This window comes from Cyprinodon variegatus, unplaced genomic scaffold (assembly GCF_000732505.1).
Source record: "Cyprinodon variegatus isolate N-32 unplaced genomic scaffold, C_variegatus-1.0 Scaffold121, whole genome shotgun sequence".
Taxonomy (NCBI): Eukaryota; Metazoa; Chordata; class Actinopteri; order Cyprinodontiformes; family Cyprinodontidae; genus Cyprinodon; species Cyprinodon variegatus.
The window spans coordinates 487,484-508,061 of record NW_015150574.1 but is presented as its reverse complement, the minus strand read 5'-3'; the positions used below and the strand labels follow the sequence as shown (position 1 = coordinate 508,061).

Sequence of the window (20,578 nt, the reverse complement as noted above, 5' to 3'; positions counted from 1 at the left end):
GCATTTCATATATAAACATATCGGCTCTATGAGCACAGATAGCATCTGAAGGAAATATGAATAATTCAAATGAACTGCACTGTCTCCCCTTTTTATTAAAATATCACAAGGACACACAAAAATGTAAGCCTTTAACAGAAACTATGATAAAAATAGATAATAAATATTAAAAACGAATGCCAATTGCCGTTACAGCAGTTCCTCCTTTATGATTCTGAGCTGCTGGTAACAATTGACCTTGCTAAGATTTACTCCCCACCCCCAACCCCCCAACCTATCCACAGGTAAAAGGCTTATGATTATCAACTCATTCCCCTCAGAAGGAGATGACTCTGAAGTCATTGTCTTACACTGTCACATTGCGGTTTGGGCAGCTGTCCCCAAATGTGCCCCCTTGCTCCTTGAAGGTGATGAGGTTCCAGACGGCCATCATTGTGTCTTCAGGCACATTGAAGTGGAACAGCTCCACACTGGCAAAGGAGTTGAAAGCATTCAGCTTACGAGGCGTACGGGTGAAGTAATCAGTCACAAAAAGGCAATCTGGGTGGATAAAAACAAATAAATAATAAGTACACTGGAATTTTTTCCCTTTTTGAAAAGTGTTAAATATTTTTTTTTGTTCATTCATATGTTACATACATGCATATAAATTTCCACTGCTTTCTGTTATGCTTAATCGCTTTTTAATTTTATTCTTAATAAAAAAAATAAATAAATGACTAATTTCCTAACCCTTTTTGAAAATTCTGACACAACTTACAAATGCAAGATGGACCAATGGTAAAAAAGCTTATATTGCCTTAATATTGAAAAACCTTCATGTCTTGATGCTCCAACACTGAAAGGCTTCTTTGCTTCCTTAAATACCCAACTATGCAATGAATGGCTAACGTATTTATAGTCCTGGTAACAGAGTTGCAAAGACCTACCATTTAAGCTAGTTTACACAAGGTGAGTGGTGTCATGTTAGGTGCAGTGAATTTACGCTTTCCTTACTTATGAATCAGAGATTGTAGGTTAGTCCTATTGTATCAACAAGTCCCTGCTTTCCTGAACTTTAAATTTACTGTCAGAATATTTCTTAATTAAGAAGTTTAATGACTTAACTGTAAAAAACAAGGATGGAGGAGGACACAAAAGCATTATGACACCAGTGAACAGTGAGGCGTAGGGTAAATAAGGCCGATGCATTCTTTCAAATTCTTTTCTTTTCCTTCATTTTGCTTTTTTGTGACACCCTAAATTTTTGTTCTTTTGGTTCCATTATTTTTGCGTACTTTTAAGAAATTTAAAAGCAGTGAAATTTTAATGTACCAAAAGAAATATTTAATGATTCCAACTTCAAAACCCCTAAATTTCCCATCATCTAATTAGTGGAAAGTCTTTTTAATGACATGCTAGAGGAAGAGAGAGTGGAGTTTTCTCTGCCGATATTAAGCAAAGAGAACTTTGCTCATAATAACAGAAGCTGGACACTAAAAAAGGGCAACTAGACTTGCTTACTAAAAGCAATTTAAGACCTTTGATTATTTCATTTTTTTGATCAGAAAAAAATGTATACTTATAATAAGGTAGGATTTATGGACTAAACCATCATTACAGCTATAAATATTAAAAGAAAATATGCATATAGAAACTCAGCATGCCTAAACTAATATTAGCACTCCAGGCTGGTTGCATTTTAACCTAATCTTTCCCTCAGGTGAAGCCAAGCTTGCACACAAACAGACTCACAACTACAGGCGCATATGTACATTCTCAAAATTTTGTCATTTATAATTTTGGAAAAACAGTCATTTATTTGTAATTCTAATGGAAAATGTGTATGCCTTTTATTTTCGGATACCCTCATTTTCTTATGTAGGTTTGCTCACAGGATATGCTGTTGAGATGTGCATAGAAATCCTTCTTATTTGTATCAGAATATAGCCAGGAGCTTGACACCAAGTTGTCATCAAATAGAACAAAGCTGTAAGCTAGCAGTGTTTTAAAACTACAGTTGGCAAGTAACAAAAGCTAAATAGAAGAGTGGAGGCCCTACCTGTGCAGATAGCCTGATTAGTTAACTACCTAATAACATTTTGCTATTCTTCCAATCTGTTTTTTTACCGTGCAGAAAGACAAATAGAGGTAATATTCTGCATAAGCAAGAGTCATGTTGTGCAAAAAGGTAGATATTTATCATATCGTTCACACATCTTAATTTATTGTTTAACCTGCAGTCCTGCTAACAAGTAATATCCTTTTTATTATAAAGAATCTTTTCACAAAGAAGCAGCATGGAGATTATAATTGCTACATTGTTCTGTTGCCTTAGACACCCTCCATTCGCTGTCAGGAATGCAAAGGAAACTGTAGTAGATGAAGAGAATGACCCAATTAGGAGACTTTTTTTTTCTTCTTCCATTTTTACTCACACTGGGTGAGTTCCTGCAAAGCAACATGTTTTTAGGATCCAGACAAAACTCTTTTTTTTACAGAATGTTACTACTATGGGATCATGATGGCAGTTATAATTACTTTTTTTTAAGTTTAAATCACCACCATCACTCTTTAATTTGGTAAATACCTTAATAATTTGTGTTGTATGCAATTATTTAGTAGCTTATCTGACTTTCTCTGCAGAAAAAAAATATTTTTAAACTTGCCTTAACGTCAAGATAGAAACAATAAATGTTTGTTCCTCTGAATGAGTCTGAACTGATCTTGTGCCACTGGATGTAAAGGTAATTGACCCGATTCACTAGAGACTGCAGATATTTAAAGGGATTTAATGACAGCTCTTTGTATACTTCACAAAGGTTTCGGACCAAAGAACTGGACAGACTGCGATCCTGTTTCTAAGACCCTTAGCCTTGCAATAAACTAAAGATAAGCCCATTTAACATTTAAAGTCCAAAATTTTCCATACCCCCAGCAGATTTTGATTTTAATAATGTTTCAAGAGAAGAAAAACAAAAATTATGTAAATAATAATAATAATAATAATAATGTCTTGACTTTGGAACGTAAGAAGGGAGCTAAAGATGAGGAGTATAGAAAGGAGGTCTTCTATTCTCAAAGATTTGGAGTTCATCACAGAAAAATCTTTAAAATACAGTTGAAACAAGCAGTACAATATAGTTGGAAACCGCATACATCAAAATGAAACTGAAATAAATTGAGACAGGAATAAACAAAAAATTATCCCCCTTGGGTGAAATAAATCTAAAACATTAGTTTCCTTTTTTGAATGGACTTTGTGAAAAATATAATTTTTTTCATATATATTCTAATTTATGGATGTTTGCATGCATAATTCCATAGGCTCTCTTCAACACATAAATGCAAAAAAAAAACTACTCCTTGATTCTGAAAAAAAAACAGCTTTAGCAGTTTACATCTGCCAAATTTGCGATCACAGCCTTCAAACGGCATTTAAAGCAGCAAATGAATATGCTTTACTAGCATTCTGCACAATTGTAAATCCTAGGATTACATCCACAGAGACTTCTGCATATAAAAAGCACATCGGGCAGGTGTAATCTGCCACATTACCTAGCTGGGCTGATCTGACACAGAGGCAAGATACCCTGTGTGTGGGCAAAATCTGCGGGTAACTGCATGAGTCAGTTAATTGCCACACAAGCACATAAAGCATAAGTGTTATCATAAACATAAACAGCAGCAAAGGGAGCAGGTTTCCACAGGAACTACGGGGATTTTTTATTTGCAGGGAATGCGTTTCATTTATAACACCTTCTCTTTCTGTTTGTGTAGATCTCTTCTTACATCCTGCGCTTACAAGACTAATGATGACATCTCTTCACTTTTCAGAAGTACAAATTACAATTTGTTGAAAAATATCAAATTCGACAGAAGTGTTTCAAGGATGAAAAGAAAAAGGAAAACAAATATGTTTAAGAGTCGAGGCAATACAGTAAGCAAGCTCATAGTGCTATGAGCTCATATGTGGCTACATTTTTTTTTTTTTTTGCTTTGTTTAATTAAACTTCTTTACTATGAGGAGATAGTGAAGAAAAATGACCCTGTAAGCTGAACAGGAGCTGATTTCTGGATGCACAAAAGAAAAGATTTTGCTGAATGTGTCATATTATTGAATGTCTGTGTAAAAAAACAAAAGAGAAAAAAAATATATAAAATTGGCCTCCTCCAATGTTTCTACCCCCTCACTCGATGACCAATTCTAAAAGTGTTCACAGATTTTCACACACAGTAACTAAAGGCAAATTTGATTACTATATAAAGAAGCTAAAACAGAGCAGTGGCTTGTTCTCCAGTGCTCAAACCTAATCCCATAGAAGCTGTTAAATATCTAGTACTCTCCTGTGCCAGTTTGTTCTGAATTTTGAGCATTAGTGTTAAGCTTCTCCAGAGTAAATTCCCTATAGCTTTTTGACTCTTGAAATAAACGCCTGAGGTCAAAGTCAAAAGTGCAAAAGGATAAGAGTGACACAAGAACTCTGGCATAGTTCCTGTATCTTCTAGCAAAACAGAAAATGTGTCTTTCTAAAACATCTAAAAATAAACTAAATAATGGGACATTGGTTTAGAGGCAGAAAGAAAAAAGTCCCGGGTATTCCATCATCTTGAACAAGTCTAACAATGGACACTGATTACACAACTGAAAAGAGATCTCTATATTAAAGCAGTTAGCTTATTAGTAGGCAAAGCAAGTCTCCCATTTATCTAAGAGGGAGGGCAAAAACTGTGAGGTGAAAAAAACTGTAAAAGTATTCACACCATTTAAACACTTATTTATATTAGAGCTTCTAAATTTAATTTATTTTACTTGATAATACCATAAATTAATTTTGCCACAAATTCCTTTCATAACACACAGTCAATGTACAAAGGAAAAAAAGCAAAACAACAAAACCAAAAAAAACAAAACATGAAATAAATGTTATGGAACAATACACTTACAAGGAGTGATAAACCCTTAAAAGAAGCAAACAAATGGCAGATTGTAACACTTGAGAATCAACCATAGAGCAGAAGTAATATTTTACTAAAGATTTGGTTTTAAATATCCCAAGTCACAATTGAATATTATCATAAAACACAAATTAATTAGGCCAAGCACTTAGAAAAACTAACACTGTATATGATCCCTGAACACAATTTCCCAATGTAAAATAGTGGGGGCAGAATCATAAAGAGGGCACTTCCAGTAGGAACGTTGGTCAGAGGGTTTGAAAGGCTGACCCTGTGCTTAACACAGGGCAATCCTGGAAGAAAACCCGTTAGAGGACCATACAACCAGATTTACTATACAATGGTTCTGATCAAAGCATATTTAAATGCTTGGATTGTTTGTGGAAAACCTTGAGATTTCAAAGCTGAAACATGAATACATTTGCAGGTGTAATCGCACTGAAACATGGCTGTGAGTTTTAATCATGGTGGACTGATAACAAATGTATGCCACACTTTTCAGATTTTTATTTGCAATAATATTTCTATTTTTTAGATTTTAATCTTCCTTTCCCCTTGCTGTTATGTACTATTTTAGCTTGACTTATCACAAAAATGATAAGAGAATACAAGTTTGTATTTCTAATGTGATAAAAATGTACAATGTGTTTCTAATGTGATAAAAATTTACAATGATAAACATTTATTCAAGGCCCTGTAGGTTACTGGTTGTAGTAAAAATAATAAAAATATTTTTGCTTCCTTTCAGATTCCAATCAATTAGTTTTTAATTTATGTTTTGTTTGTTTGTGCATAGCATCCAAAATTAATTTGAAATTTTCAGCTCTTTATGTGGGCTGCAGAAGTTATTTAGGATGCTGCAGCCAAATCCAAAAAGATTGAAATTAATAAGTGCACCCACAGATGTGTGCCTATGTCTAACCGCCAGCATGTTTACAGCGGGACTATAGTAGGGTATCTCAAGGGAATTAGAGCTCAATAAATATTTGGAAATGTGAGATACCATATTTGCAGCAGCTGTTGTTAAATTTGCAAAATTCAGACATTTTTAAGTGGATGTATATAAATACAAGAATTCCTTTTCTTCGAATTTTAGCAGATTTTTCTTTTGAATGCATTATATATGAAAAAAAAAAGATTTGTAAAATTCTAATCCGAACAGTCCAAGCCTCAGTGACATCAAGAATCAATTTAACGCAGAGCTGAAAACATCTTGCTTGTTTTGTTTGCCAGCTTAATGAAGACATCTCATCAGAAGATAAAAGCATCTTAGTGCTTACAGGCTTTCTTGCAGCATGCTCCTGTTTTTTTGGTAATCTTTTCAAGGAGCACCTCCCTACCACTGTCTCTTACCCTGGAAGAGAGGCTTAATACAGACATAATCCTGCTTTTTGTCATCTCAACAGGAGATTTATGCGTAAACATTTCACACGGCTGTCTGCAAACTTTAATTTCTTAACGGCAAAATATAATAAGAGGCTGCTGTTATGGATTTTTATGGGGGGTGGGGGTTACTTCACCCTGCTGCTTACACCCACCAAAAGCAAATGGCTTGAAAATAACTCACAGTCAGAAGGATTTGTAGACCTTCTGCTCTAAATTACAACATTCGCACAGTTCCACTTTGATCACGAGTAAAATAACCCGATTTATCACCTATAAAACTGGGGGGGGCAAATAAGAATAAGGAACCTCATATAATTCTATTCGGTATGCAGTAAAGTTAGAAGAAGCTGGTGGAGCAAAACAGCAACAAGTTTGCAACATTCTCAGACAGATGCTTAAAAAAAGTACAGATTGTCCTACTGTACATTTTGTTGTTTGCCCGAGAATCCAGAACATAGATTTTAATATGTTTGGCAATGGCATGCTGTTGGGTGGGCATCCAAGGGACAACAAAATCATACACATCAAAACAAAATACTACAACTCATTATAATCTGTTGGAATGTTTTCTTATTTACAAAAGATAAAGGGAAACACTGATTTGAAAACTACCACTTTATCTGATTTTGTCATCTCAGTTTAGTTAGAAGTGACATTGTTAAATTGGAGATTCAAAGTCACTACGATTATAACCACATTTGCCTAATTTATAATTTTTTTTCTGTGTAAAATAAACAAATGAAAAAGAACGAAGAAAGTTAGGAACATAAAGGTCCAGTCTGACGCCTTTTCCTCCCTGTTGCAGTTTTATAAACGATACATGTTTACTGTAGTATCGTTTGTTAGAGTGAAACATAATTGGCAGCTCTATTTTCCTCATATTTGTTTACAGGATCATTTTTATTATCAGCCGGCAGCTGATAGGGATGGATGCTCCAAGGACTGAACCAGAGCCGGGATGCGGTGCTCTCACCGCCGCGGCTTACTGCTGCTTTAGTTCGGTGGATTTCAGCACCACCAACAAAAGGAACAGCTCCGCGAATCAAAGCAGCAGCAGCGGATAGAGCGACACAGCCACTCACCTCCAACAGCGCAGAAAAAGGTGTAAACAAGCAAGAGGAGCCTCGGAGGGCTACATCCACAGCCCTGGCGCTCCAGCTGCAACATCGTTAAAAGCCGAACGAGTTGTGAGGAGGGCTCCAGCCCGGCTGCAGGTCTGAGGCGCTCTCCTGGTCTACATTTTTTCTGATTATCAGCCAGCGACCAGCTGTTTGTGCATGACGTCACTCCGACGACGACGTGAACCGCGCCTCCTCTTTGGCTTTGATTTGACAACCTCAATATGTCGAGCGATTTCATTGGAGCAGCGGCCCTGTCTGTACGGTGGACGCTGCAGACGTGGACTGCAGCACAGGGCCTCGTCACCGCCGGAGCCTCCGCCGGGCCACCGCACACTGGAGACAAGGGAGGACTACAGAGGCTGCAGCTGCCCCCCCTGAAGGAGGGATGCAGCCTCCACTTCCTCAGGGACCCGACACAGAAAGTTAGTGAGGATAGTGGACTCATTCCTACAAAGTCCTTTAATGAACTTTAACATTTTTGCATTGGTGATCTAAGGGAATTCTTACAGTTTTTGTTTGATTGTTTTGTTTTGTTAGTTTTAGTCAATATTTCAGAGTGAATCACCTCTATTAAAAGTTATTGAAGATTAGCCTACGCCTAGATGATATCATTCTATTATAGGGAAAAAAAAAAAACAACTAATTTCAGACATAAAGAAAAAATTTTTTTTTTTTTAGCAATTAGGTTATCTTTTGTAGTCACAACACCATACAAAAATTGAAAAGTACATATAAATAGCATTCTACATGGGGGGGCAGGAATTAGCTGTCCACTAAATACTTTGGTTTTCCTGCCACAGCTTAGTAACTTGCATAGGAGGTAAGCATTTCTTCATCATATCTGTACACCAAAGGTCTCCAGTCAGATATGAAGCCACATATGATGGTTCCAGCTTGGCCAGAGCAGAGTCATGAAACATTTAAAAGATCCAAACACAGCAGAAAATCTAGGTCAGGAAGTATAAAAATGGAACCAATCAAAGTCCAAATCCCTAACTGTTAGAAATAATTAAAATAAACTTAAAGGGACTTTACATACTTCACTTATTTTTGATAACACTGATCAGAAGATAGGGGGAAATTTATTAAAGAGAGATACACATGCTGGTTTTTATTCCCTCCATCTTCTTAAGGTTGGTCGCAGCTCCATCTTCTATCAACATCGTCAGTACAGGTCCGGCTATAGGCAAGAGTGGTTGTAAGGATCCATAATAAACTGGCAAGGCATAGGAATGAAAGATAACCTACTGTATGATCAGTGCTTAGTTTGTACTAATTGAAATATTTCAAAGATAAAAATCAGACATCAACATTCTACCCATCCGCATGCGATTCATCAGTTAATCTAAATCATTGTGGTCGATAATGGCCTATTTCCTGGAGCTGAAGAGTGGAAATAACTCATACTCTGGTTTTAGGGTTGTCTCACCATGAGTCAGAGCAATCCAAGCAGATTTGCTGAAAAGTGAATGAGCTCCTGAATGAGGTCTGCCTGAATAGCTTATTGAACAAATGATTGCAGTTGGACAAAGAAAACATGATTTGTAGTCCATTAGACGGTATATATGAGTTTGTGACAAGTAAAAGTAACAAAGAAAAGTTCAACGAAATGGATTTGATATATCTGCCATTTTCCTGAAATACATTCTCTAACAGGCGCAACATTATGACCACCTACTCAGTAGCATGTTGGTTATTTGAAGACCATTGTGGCATTTACTCAGCTGCATCCTTGCAGGTTTTTCTACCTGGTACCAAAATGTTAGCAGGAGTAGGTTTAAATCATCAGACTGAGATCTGCTGATCCGGATCAACAACTCAAACCATTCTTCAAACACTCTGTGATTCGTTTTTGCATTGTGCAAAGTTTTGATCATCCAGCAGTGCAGACAGTCTGCATACATGTCTAAGTAACATCCACACACATGGAAGGAACCACAGTTCCCAAAAGATCCCATTGCCTTTGGCAGCTTGCTTTTCCTCCAGGTAATAGATATAACCCAGCCCCATCTGACCTGAGGTATTTGAGCCTCAAACTCTGAGCTAGAATTATTTTTCAATAATCTGTTCTACATGAATCTCAGATGGGCTTTACAACAAATGAAATATGTTAACCCATATTTTGTCTTTGAAAACTCTTCAAAGTTTCTAATTTAGTCATGTGTTAAATCAGTTTCTTCCAACTTTTTTCTTAATTGACGGGGCAGAAGAAGCAGATTGCCCAACTCACTATTTGTGCAAAAACTACAACTGTGGTCAAATTCTAATGCTCACATACCCTTTAATACCTTAACGATGGAGTTCAGTCAGCATGGGCTCCCCGTGTTTTGCCAAGGACTATTCATCTCCATACAAAACAAACCTCAACACCTTTTATCTAAAACAATGCTGATCTCTTTACCAATCTGAGAAATTGGGCCATATTTGATAGAGACTAAGAACTGCAGAGCAGGAAAAAGGGTTTTACAAATATTCTGACCCAGTAATCTAGCTCAAACTTGCACTTTAAATCTTTATGCATAATTTTCTTGCCTTAACTTTGAGTACAGGATCTTCTCTTAAAGTAAATATACCCAATTTACTTTTGGCTGTCTGGATTAGACATAATAAAGCTGTTTCATTTCTCTGCACAGCTGTCATCATAAGATGATGATATAAAACTATATAATTATTTTAATGCCAAAAAAGTCCAATATAAATGAAAAACAAATACAAATTTTGCTGTTTTTAAAGACAATTTATTTCCCCCAAAAATGGGCCAGGTCTTGGACTTTGGGTGGAAAAATAGTTGCATCCAAAAAAATTCAAGATTATGTTACATTTCTTCTGGTTTCTATAATACAGGTGAAGTAACATTTCTGCTGTGGTTGCACTTAACATATAATAGTAAATGTGCAAGATATTTCATATTACTCTTTTGTTAATCCTTTTTGTTGGTTCATTAACTTTTAAGTCAAGTTTCTAAAGTTAAATATAATCACAACGTTGGAATTGCTGAAACAGCTCCCATTTAGAGAATAGGCTTCTTGTTGGTGGGTTTTAGGGTTTAAAGTTTTAATCTGAGGAAAAATAGAACATGTCCGCCAGGATTTTTATTACAGCATAGTATTAAAGGTTTAACCTCATATAACCTGGCAGAAAACGGACTGGAATTTTCTTCTACATTGTGTTTTACCCTCAACAGAAAACCAGTGTTCAAAAGCTTCAAAACCTTTTTGGCAGAGGTTTTTAGAGCAGAACCCAGTTCTTAGAAAATTCCACAGCAGATAATCAAAAATATCTTGAAATCTGTCGGTTGCATCAGTCCAATGCAACAATAGCAAGCAGCTTTGTTCAAAAATAAAAGCTGTTCTTAAAGACAGCTGAAAATCTAAAACATATAAAGAAGCACAGGACATTATAAGATGGTAATCTACAACTAGGTCTAAAGCTGTAAAATTTAAAAAGCAAAGGAAATGCCAAAAAAAAGAGAAAATTATCATTCAGATTAATCAATCAATAGCCAAGACAATAATAAAATAAACAGTTTCACAGAAATCAATTGTCTTTAGGTACTGTAACAAAGTGAACTTTCCTATATAAACACAGTTAATAGGAGAAAAATGATGAACCTAAAAAGAAATTAATCAACATTTTATGAGTCAATGCAAGAATTATTGTGTATTACCGTACGTCTGTGGGGTATGATGGCTTAGATTTATACTTCAATCTAGTCTTTTTCACATACTGTAAAAACAGTTACAGGGTCATGATGCTTTAAGCCAAGAGAAAATAAGAATATTTGATTGAGGCTGAATAACTCTTTGTTGAGTTTATGAAGCACAGATAGGAAGCAGTTCCTGGAAATAAAAATTAAGAAAGGGATTTACAAAAAATCTCAATCTTTACACATTTGCAGACACTGGTCTTTTTTAACAGCCTAGAAATTACTTTTCTACTTCTTTAGATTAAGAACAAATGTCAAATGTTTTTTTTTTTTACTGAATTTTATATTTTTAGTGCTTAAATTCTTGGTTTACATAAAAATAAAAAGAAGTCTAAGCTTTATTCCATTTTAAAAACATGATTCTGTTGTTTTAAGGATAGCTTTCAGCACAAATTCTTATCTGCATTCAGATGAAACAAAAATTCAAATCCCACTTTAGCTCTAAGCACCAAAAAACAATTTTTTAGACCAGACATTTGGAATAAAATTGCTTAGTTTTAACAGCTGGAAAAAAAACAAGATATCACAGAAATACTGATGTAGCTTTGTAAAAAAAAGTAGAGCTTATATAGAGTCTGAGTGATGTAAATCAAGCATGGATTTCTTCTTAGCCGGTGGCACTGCTGATTGCTTCAACAACGACCTTCAGACTGTCTGACTGCTGTCTCATCTCCCACTCCACAAACAGACTGAACTTATGTAGCATTTCTCCAGTCCTAGAGTGCAAAGTATTTTTTAACTGCAGCCCGATTTTCTCTCTCAAACACACACATTTAAAAGCAGACAGACTACATCGGGTAGAGTGCCTTGCCCAGGGGCACGTTGACATGTAGTTAAGAAGAAAGCTGGAAAGCCATAACTTTCTTTTTTTCTCTCTCTAATCGACCAAAGAACCTCATCTTAGGTGATGGTAATTTCCTGACCGATAAAGTACAGCAGTCTGGTGGTCACTTAAGACCTGCTGGAACATTAGATCAGCACCTCTAAAAAGTTTTGCAATGCTGGACTCTACTTGTACCATGATAAAACCCATTGGACCCACACCTGCAGGTTACCTGGTTCTAGAAAATGATGGGAGATGAAATGAGGATTTTCAACCACCAAGTAACAGTCAAGCCTGTTCCCTTGTAGCTCTGATGCCATTCCTGGTTAGGGGAAGTTTCACACATGGGATGTGACAGGTGTGGCTCATTACCTGAAAACAAATGTGTGTGTGTGTGTGTAAAGGATCTTGGAGCAGATTCCAGCAGAATGTCACACCTTTTTACTCACCATTAAAGTTGTGAAATGGTTGCTTTACCGTACTCATTACATATGCACCTTCCTCTACCTCAATCTTTCTCTCCGGAGTTAAATTCTTATTCCAATGCTTAGAAACAGCACTCTTTAAGCCATCAGGGTTTTGTTTTGTTTTTTAAACGACAGTTCCAGTAAGCCCCTTAACCCATGATTGTGTGGGATGTACAGTATGTAAACTCCAAGTTCTCTGGAGAACTGACTTTTGGGTTTTTATTAGCTGACAGCAAATATTTTCAAACTTAAATATATAAATTAAAATACCCATCACCCCAAGGATAATGGATCAATATTTCACACTTTCAACTGACTGAAATAAATCCTCTTGATGAGTTTAATGTAATGAAATGCCACACGCTGCTGCACTGTTGCCTTCAATGATCCTCACTTGACTTTAATCTCTTTCACCAGTTTCATCTTTGTTCAGTTGCCTAAAGACATTTTATTTTCTCTTAGATAAACCATCCACACATCGCTGTTATTCGGAGCGCTCGTCTTTCTGGCCGTTTGTCTCAACTGCCTTTTAATCCGATACAAGCCAAGAAAGGCTGTGAAGCTTGGAGGCAAAGCAAGCACTTTTAAGAAAAATCGAACTCCTGCCAGATATTCTGAACGAAACAAATACAATCACTGTCAGAGATCTGGAAGATGCACATCAGATGAATGTTTTACATATTGGGTTGGCAGTTTTTCTTAAAACAGTATAAATACACAAATTCTAGAATGTCCAATGAGAAATCAAAATCTTTCAATGCTCCATGCTATTACTTTCATTACACTAAAGTATTCCTTAAATATTCACTCTTATATCTGCAGAATGACCACAATTTTGGAAGACATGATGTGAGATTTTGGAAAGCCTCCTACGGTGACATTTGGAGCAGGAGGCGTGGGTAGAAGGCAGATAAACTCATGCCCACATGATGCCCTCAGTTATTTCTGTTCCCTCTCTAAGGTGAGCATTTCCCAGCCTTAGTGCTTAAACTACAGTCATCCAGAGAGGAGCGTGAAGGGCTTCTAGTTAAGCACTTTAACTAGCCGACTGCATGCAAGCATGTAAATACAATGATCCTCCAAATCCCTGGAGTAAAACTGAGACTCAGGGAGAACTGATCTATATGGGAATAGAGCAAATGGCTGAGGAAATACAAAAATGCCCGACTTTATGTAGAAAGACAGTCTCTAAAGATTATATAAACTCTACCACGAGGTACACCACATACATTATTTATTGTTAGACAACTCCCTTGCATTATGAAAACATAAAAACATGAAGGAGCTCCAAAAACCAGAAAAAAAAAATAAACCTGTAGGTCTCACTTAACAAGGCAGTCTATTATTCTTGGCTACATAGTGCCCCCTATTGAGCACATGTTCTCTAGCATTATTAAGAGATTAAAGAAAATTAAAACAGAAGTTTTAATGTGTTTAATCTTCATTTACAGTAAAGTGATGAAAATTTAACTGAAGAAAGAAAAAAATGTTTCTAAGTACAGCCACATTTACAGTGGAAAAGTAATACTAAAGGCACAACTTTACTGTGGAAATGTCCCACAACGACAATTAGTCACAAAACTAAGTCCTCTGAAGTTGTCCTATTGAAATTTGTTTTCCACATATTTCAATTTATACTACAAATATGTGTCTATATACATCAAAAACTACAGGAAAGTTACATCCTGAACACTCCAAAGCGGGTCCTCTTTGATGGCGCATTGAGAGCTGCACTGAGGCTCAGTCCCAGAACCAGACGAGTGTCTGCTGGATCAATGATACCATCATCCCACAATCTGTAAAAAGAACAAAGAAAGAAAGAGTTTCACAATTTTACACATAAATGTAAATCATTTTATGAGGGATGAGTCTGTTATTCCTTATTAGAATAAAGTGTATTATTAGAAATTTTAGCTCATCTCATAAACTACTTATTTTGCAGATAGTTTGCATAAACTGGGCTTGTGGGGTGTTGTTTTAATCTTACTGTGTTTTTTTTCTTTAAATTTTTAAGTTAGCTTTTTTAGCTTTGCAATATTTTTTCCTAAACCAGTCTTAATGCAACCCTCGTAGGATTAAAAAGTGCAAATTGCAGTTGAATCTTTCTATTGGCTTAAATAGTACAAGCACTACAGGCTTTCGTCATCTTAGCCTCACATTTGGGTATAAATACAACTCACTCAGACATATGTCTCAGTTGTGAGTCATGCTGTCCTCCGCTGCACTGGCTTCAGGCATCGCCAAGTCAGTGCTTTGAAGCAAGTGGGATAAACTGGTAATGCTCTGGCCCAATGTGCTCCACAAAGCTGGCTGTTCTAGGAACTCCTCTAGAGAGGATTTTACAAAGATGTATTCTTCATAGAATGAAGAACAGTATGGATAACCCTGAGGGAGACTGTTGAACAACAACAGTAAATATTCAAAGGATTCTGCAAATCGGCTCTAAGACAGACCTCTACAGGACATCGTTCCTGCCAACAGCTATGAAAATTTATAACAGCTAGCTAAAGAAAAAAAAACTCAGTTGCAACATTTAATTTCTCTTCAAGATCAATAAATTATCTGTTAATTGATTCTGAATTTAATTAAATAACAAAAACCTGTATGCCAGGGTGGAAAGAAAATGTCATGTTATATCAAAATGTGGCTATCGGGACACTAGGAATAGATAAACACCTCAAGTGAACATAAAAATGTTTGCAAAATTTAGTCAACTGATTCAAATTCTGCGGTTCCTATCTGTAGCAAATTCTTCAAAATGCACATAAAAAGAAAACAAATCTGAGGTCAGCACTGAAGTGACTCCAGTGGGATTCCACAACTTGTGATTCTTTCTTACAACATAGAATGGTCATGGATTCAGTTCTCAATAGAGGGGTGATTCTTAAGGACCCTTTCCTGCCACCACTTTTGTCTTCCATTAAAAAGGAAAATGGAATACAACACTCAGCTTCCTTACCTATAATCACTTGGTTACCTTGTTGATGGATGATAACTGAGAAGTTATCTTTCCTGCTATAGTGTTCATTTTTCAATAACATCTCAGTATTAAAACATCCTTTATTTAGTCTTTTGATAAAATTTTCACTAAGAAACCGAATTGTTGTTGTTGTTTTTCACCTAGAAAAAAACAAACAGATTAATCAGCATGTGTTAAAGTAAAATGACGGGAGGAAGGAAGGAATCAAAAGAGATGCACCTGTATGTGCACAATATAGTCTGTAATGCAGCCTGTCTGATGACTAGCAATTGCTGAAATAATTGCAGTGTTAAGTAGGCAATAATGGAGCAGCATTAAAAGCGTCACCAGAGCTTGTTTGTCAGAGTCAGTCTGACATGAAAATAAAGATTCACCACTCTATCAGAACATAAACAGAACATCTCTACATGGACTGAAACGTCATTAACGGATATCTAGACCATTGCTCTCTGTCTACTCTGTCATCTATGCAGAAGAACAATAGCATTTGTGATGCATTCACTGACATCAAGACAATGAATAAAAGAGTCTCTGAATCCCATTGAGAATGGATCGTTGAGCTGAGGGTGTTGACAGCTTGCAGACTGCTTTCATTTGTTTATGTGCATGTAGCTGTGATCCGATCGTTCAGAATGGCCTTTAATAGCAGGGGGAAAAAAGGCTGGCCGAGCTGCATCTGAGTGAGCTACTGTAGAATCCGTGTTAATAATAACATGGGTCATTATAATAAACATTATTAAACTCCAAACTCATCTAATGCCAAATTGTTTGCAGTGTTTAATATTTAAGTCCAGGCTTTAACTTAAGTTGAAGCAAAACAAGACAATAAGTCCAAACCAGATGTTTCAGATCCCACTGATTTTAACTCTGTGCTGGTATCATCCAGCAGCCTTCGTTTAAAACAGAGTAAGGCTTACGAGACTACATAATAAGGCCTCAAATAACAATGACAGTTTAGTTTTAGCCTTAAAATAACTGGGATAGCAAGATCCCCCGCACAAAACAGATTTTTTTATCTCATAGAAGTTCAAAAGTTCCATTAAGCAGGCCTATTTTAAAACGTATAGATAGATGCATCTCACATACACACTTATACATTTGCAAAAGAGCAAATGGAAAGCAAATAAAACCCAAAACAATAAAATAAAAATAATAAAATTGTTTGCATTAGTTCTCACATATTGACAGGATAATTTTCTTGGTCCAAAGATAAAAAATACTTCCAAGTTAGAAAACATTTTAAAATCAATAAAAAAACTAAAAAAAAATATAAAAACCTAATCCATCACAAGATCACAACATTTGTCTTTAACAATATTCGAATGCTTGAATTTCCAAACAGGAATGAATAAATGGAGCGAATGCTTTCCAATATGTGCCGCTCCCTGACCTAATCTCACCTGGCACTGGAGTAATATGGACTGCCTTCCTCTTCAAACCGATTAACAATTGGTTCCTTCATAGCCGCCTCTTGTTCAGCTGTGAACTGTGAATAAATAGTAAAAAACAGAACATATCAATGAGGGCTGGGGCTGCAGGCATTTTAAAGGTTGCCTGAATTGTTGATGGTGAAATTGAAATGTAAAGCTGAAAGCACATGGCCGTTTCATTTGTCGGTTTCATCTACTTGGAAATACTGAGCCAATTCTTTTTGAGAGAAAAAAAATAAAATGATAAAAAAAAAAATGAGCAAATGCAGAAGCTTCCCACTGCTTTTAGTTCAACTCCAAGGATGAGACGGGCGAACAAGCTGTCAATCAGAAGCACTTCTTTAATGCAATATTTGAAAGAAAAAGGACTCCACATATTTGGTGTTCTGCTGCCCTTGGAAAGTTCCTGAAATAATTCTAAGGTCTTTGATCAAAAGGTGATTTTGAGCTGATCAGGAGTAGGCCTTAGCTCAGACTAGAGTCCATTTGGGGCAAATACCATTAACAAATGAAAAGGCTTTTTACTTTGGATTAAAAAAAGAACAATCATGGGTATAAATATGCTTTTCAGTGGAATTTATAATTTAATCCAGAAAAGGATATGAAGAGCACCTCTCCTTGCTGAGTTACTTATAAACACTGAACTCCATTAAAATTTACTAGGATATGTATTTGTTAAAAAGGGTAAAGCTAACATTTTAAATGCCTATACATTCACCTCTTTATTCTAAAAAAACACGCTGCCTTCTCAAGCCAAATCAGTCACTTCTGCAGGTCATTTCATTTGTAAACAGATTCTACCAGTATGTAATCTAAACTCAATATAAATAGGCTGAGTAGAGAAATTTAAAGCATATATCCACCAACAAAAACCTGTCAGTTTTTAAGACCGGTGTTATCCACTGCTTCTGGGCTGCAAATTTTATCTGTCTATATTTATAAATGATTGTTTATTCATTCTAGCTGAGAAAAGTCTAATCTTAACCTTTTTATGTTCACTTTAAGCAGAGTTTGAACCACTGACGTACAAGCCCTGTCGCTGTGTAATGTGTGTGTGGGCAGAAGGGAGGTGGGTGGTACCTTCCTTTGGGGCAAGTCTCTCAGGCTTTTATATAAAAAATCTGCAAATTAAACAACCATCTCCTAATAGTGGATACAAAACAAGAGTGCAAAAGCTGTAAAATTACTACTTGTTCAAGACTAGAACAACAGTTATTTTTAAATTTTTTTCCGTGAACTAGAAAAACCTTCGGTTAGTTGCAGACTAGGGCTGCAACTAATGATTGTTTTGCAAATAGATTAATCTGTTGATTATTTTTTCTATTAAAAGGTTAATAATTCGATAGCCAAATGTTCCTTAAAGAATAATTTTACAAAATTCAACCATGTGAAACTAAAACTTTTCGTCTCGAGGAGGTTCTGGATAGAGCATATTGACAGACCAAAAAAATGTTTTTCCATCTTAAATGCAAAATGTTTATGTATTTTTTTAACAATTTCGATATAATTACTGCTCTAATTGGCTTGCTATGTCTGCTAAAGGCATGGTTTACAGTGTCGATGCTCCAGTTAAGGATTAATCAATTACTAAATTAGTTGACGATTACTTCAATAATCATTTAATCATGATTAATCGTGATGAAATGATCAAACTAGCGCAGACCTCCACCAAGTAGCTCATTTCCAACAACATACTGTCCACTTTAAGTTAAAACATGCTTTCACAGAATCTTTTTTTTAAAATCCACAGATCCTGACAGTAATTCTGATCATCATCAAAATCGAATAATTTGTTTCGGTCGCAATACGAACCTTTTCTGAAAATTTCAGCTTTTCAGTGTTTTAAAGAGTCAGACAAACCAGTGCAGATGAAAAAATAACCCCCTTCTGGGAGGTAATACTAAAACCATGTGTTAATGTAATTCTTTACATGCTGCTTTATGTTGGTTTAATCCATAAATCCAAAGAAAATATAGTGTGACACAAAACAGGGAAAGGTACACAGGAAAGAATGCTTTTGTGTCCCGTTTCTACAAATCTTTAGACATTAATTTCTTGTTCCCTCAGGTTCAACTAAGAGTCAGAGCTCTAAAAACAACATATGAACAAATTGTACTCATCTTTTTATGCCAGCTAACACATCATTAAAACTGCTGCTTTTTATGGCACTAATGTGTCACTCTAAAAGCAATTAATTCATTTTTAATACACCTGTAACAGCAAACCTGAGACATTTTAATTACCGCTGCTTAATGACGGCACTATTCTGGATAATGCATCACAGTTGCACTTAAGGCTGATATGATTTCATTCTGCTGTGATTTACCATCAACTGAAAGAAATGTGCCTTTCCTAATGTTTATTCCTTTGGCAGCCAATCAACCACAGAGAATTTATGGCTTCCCAGAGAGGGCACAGAGGGGCAGATTTATTCCAAATTATTACCTCTTTTCCCTCTCGTGCTCTCTGATCTTTGGTGATGGTGGCCAGGACCGTCGCCGCCTGCTCACCTCCCATTACAGAGATTCTCGAATTTGGCCACATGAAGAGGAATCGAGGGCTGTGAGGAAGAAATAAAACCTTGAACATAAAATTTTACAAATACATACATCAGAGCACCTTAGAACATTTTCTCAAATACACTAAAAAAGCTATTTCATATTTAATTAAAAGCTACTACTGTTTAAACTATTTAAATTGCTTTACAACAGCTGATGAATCTGCTCCCAGTCAGTTCCTTTTTCCTCAGCAGGACATCATGTAAGCATGGAGCATGTTTTAGTCTTCTTGTATGTGAGGAGATGACTAGTGATAAGCATTATTTTACTAAAGGAAAAAAATTATATTTTTTTTCTGCTTTAAACTTATTGCAAACACCGAATCCTGATGGTGATTTTGAAAAGAAAAAAAGATTTTTTTCACTTCTTATGGTTGTTTTATTGATAAATTTAGCAACAGCTGCCTTTTTGACAAAATACTAAACACAGTTATAGCTTATAGAGGACCTTAACAGAACATGTCATTATAGTTTTGAAATGGCTTTTGCTGCATTAAGCAACAAATGTATAATGCTGCCCCAGACTGAACATAAATAATGATAATTATATGCACAACTAATTATCATAGTCTAGGTAGTCATTTTCATTTTTGATATTTGTTTACAGTTACATTGATAAAGATCCCTGTATAATAAATGTGTATCCCCAATTTGAATGTCTACATTGTCTACATAAAATGACCATAGACCTAATGAGAAAGAGGCAATAACTTGTAATACAGTACAGTAATTTCTATCTAAGTGCATTTGTGGGCAGATATAAGCAAAGTTACGACAGAAGTTATTAATTAAAAATGGTACTGCCACAAATTCACACCTATCTAATCATAGATGCAGGCTTTAATGCTTACAATGATCTGAATATTGGTTCTCATCTTTGGCCAATGCAGCGGGATGTCCCTCTAAAGGGGAACCGAGGCATGGGTCACCCTTAAGATCTAAGCTACAGAGTGTGATTTTCAGTGGCATCTAATGGTCAGACTGCAGGGACATGAACTGCTCCCTCAGCCGCTTCTCCCCCTCAAACAACACGAAGGCTGCCTTGGTACAAAATGGCTTCTGCAACATCACCTATCTTGTCAAGTGAAGATGAGGTTTGTTTGCATAAATACTTTTATAATATTTTATCAGTCTGTGTATGATATAAATGGGACTGGAGTAAGATAACTT

At 35.9% G+C, this 20,578-nt stretch overlaps 2 protein-coding genes across 2 annotated transcripts in view; both read right to left on the bottom strand.

Moving 5' to 3' along the window:
• tmem8b (transmembrane protein 8B) overlaps positions 1 to 7,577 on the bottom strand; it is a 67,373-nt gene extending 59,796 nt beyond the window's left edge. Inside the window, exons 1-2 of the mRNA XM_015375587.1 lie at positions 7,407 to 7,577; positions 351 to 540 (exon numbers count right to left, since the gene is read on the bottom strand). Of these exons, the coding sequence (XP_015231073.1) occupies positions 351 to 540; positions 7,407 to 7,491 (275 nt within the window). The 5' untranslated portion in view covers positions 7,492 to 7,577. The remainder of the gene's footprint in view (positions 1 to 350; positions 541 to 7,406) is intronic.
• A 5,080-nt stretch (positions 7,578 to 12,657) lies between these two features.
• The window catches only part of mccc2 (methylcrotonoyl-CoA carboxylase 2), a 24,109-nt gene continuing 16,188 nt past the window's right edge, over positions 12,658 to 20,578 (bottom strand). The window contains exons 15-17 of the mRNA XM_015375580.1: positions 19,297 to 19,411; positions 16,822 to 16,907; positions 12,658 to 14,237 (exon numbers count right to left, since the gene is read on the bottom strand). Of these exons, the coding sequence (XP_015231066.1) occupies positions 14,120 to 14,237; positions 16,822 to 16,907; positions 19,297 to 19,411 (319 nt within the window). The 3' untranslated portion in view covers positions 12,658 to 14,119. The remainder of the gene's footprint in view (positions 14,238 to 16,821; positions 16,908 to 19,296; positions 19,412 to 20,578) is intronic.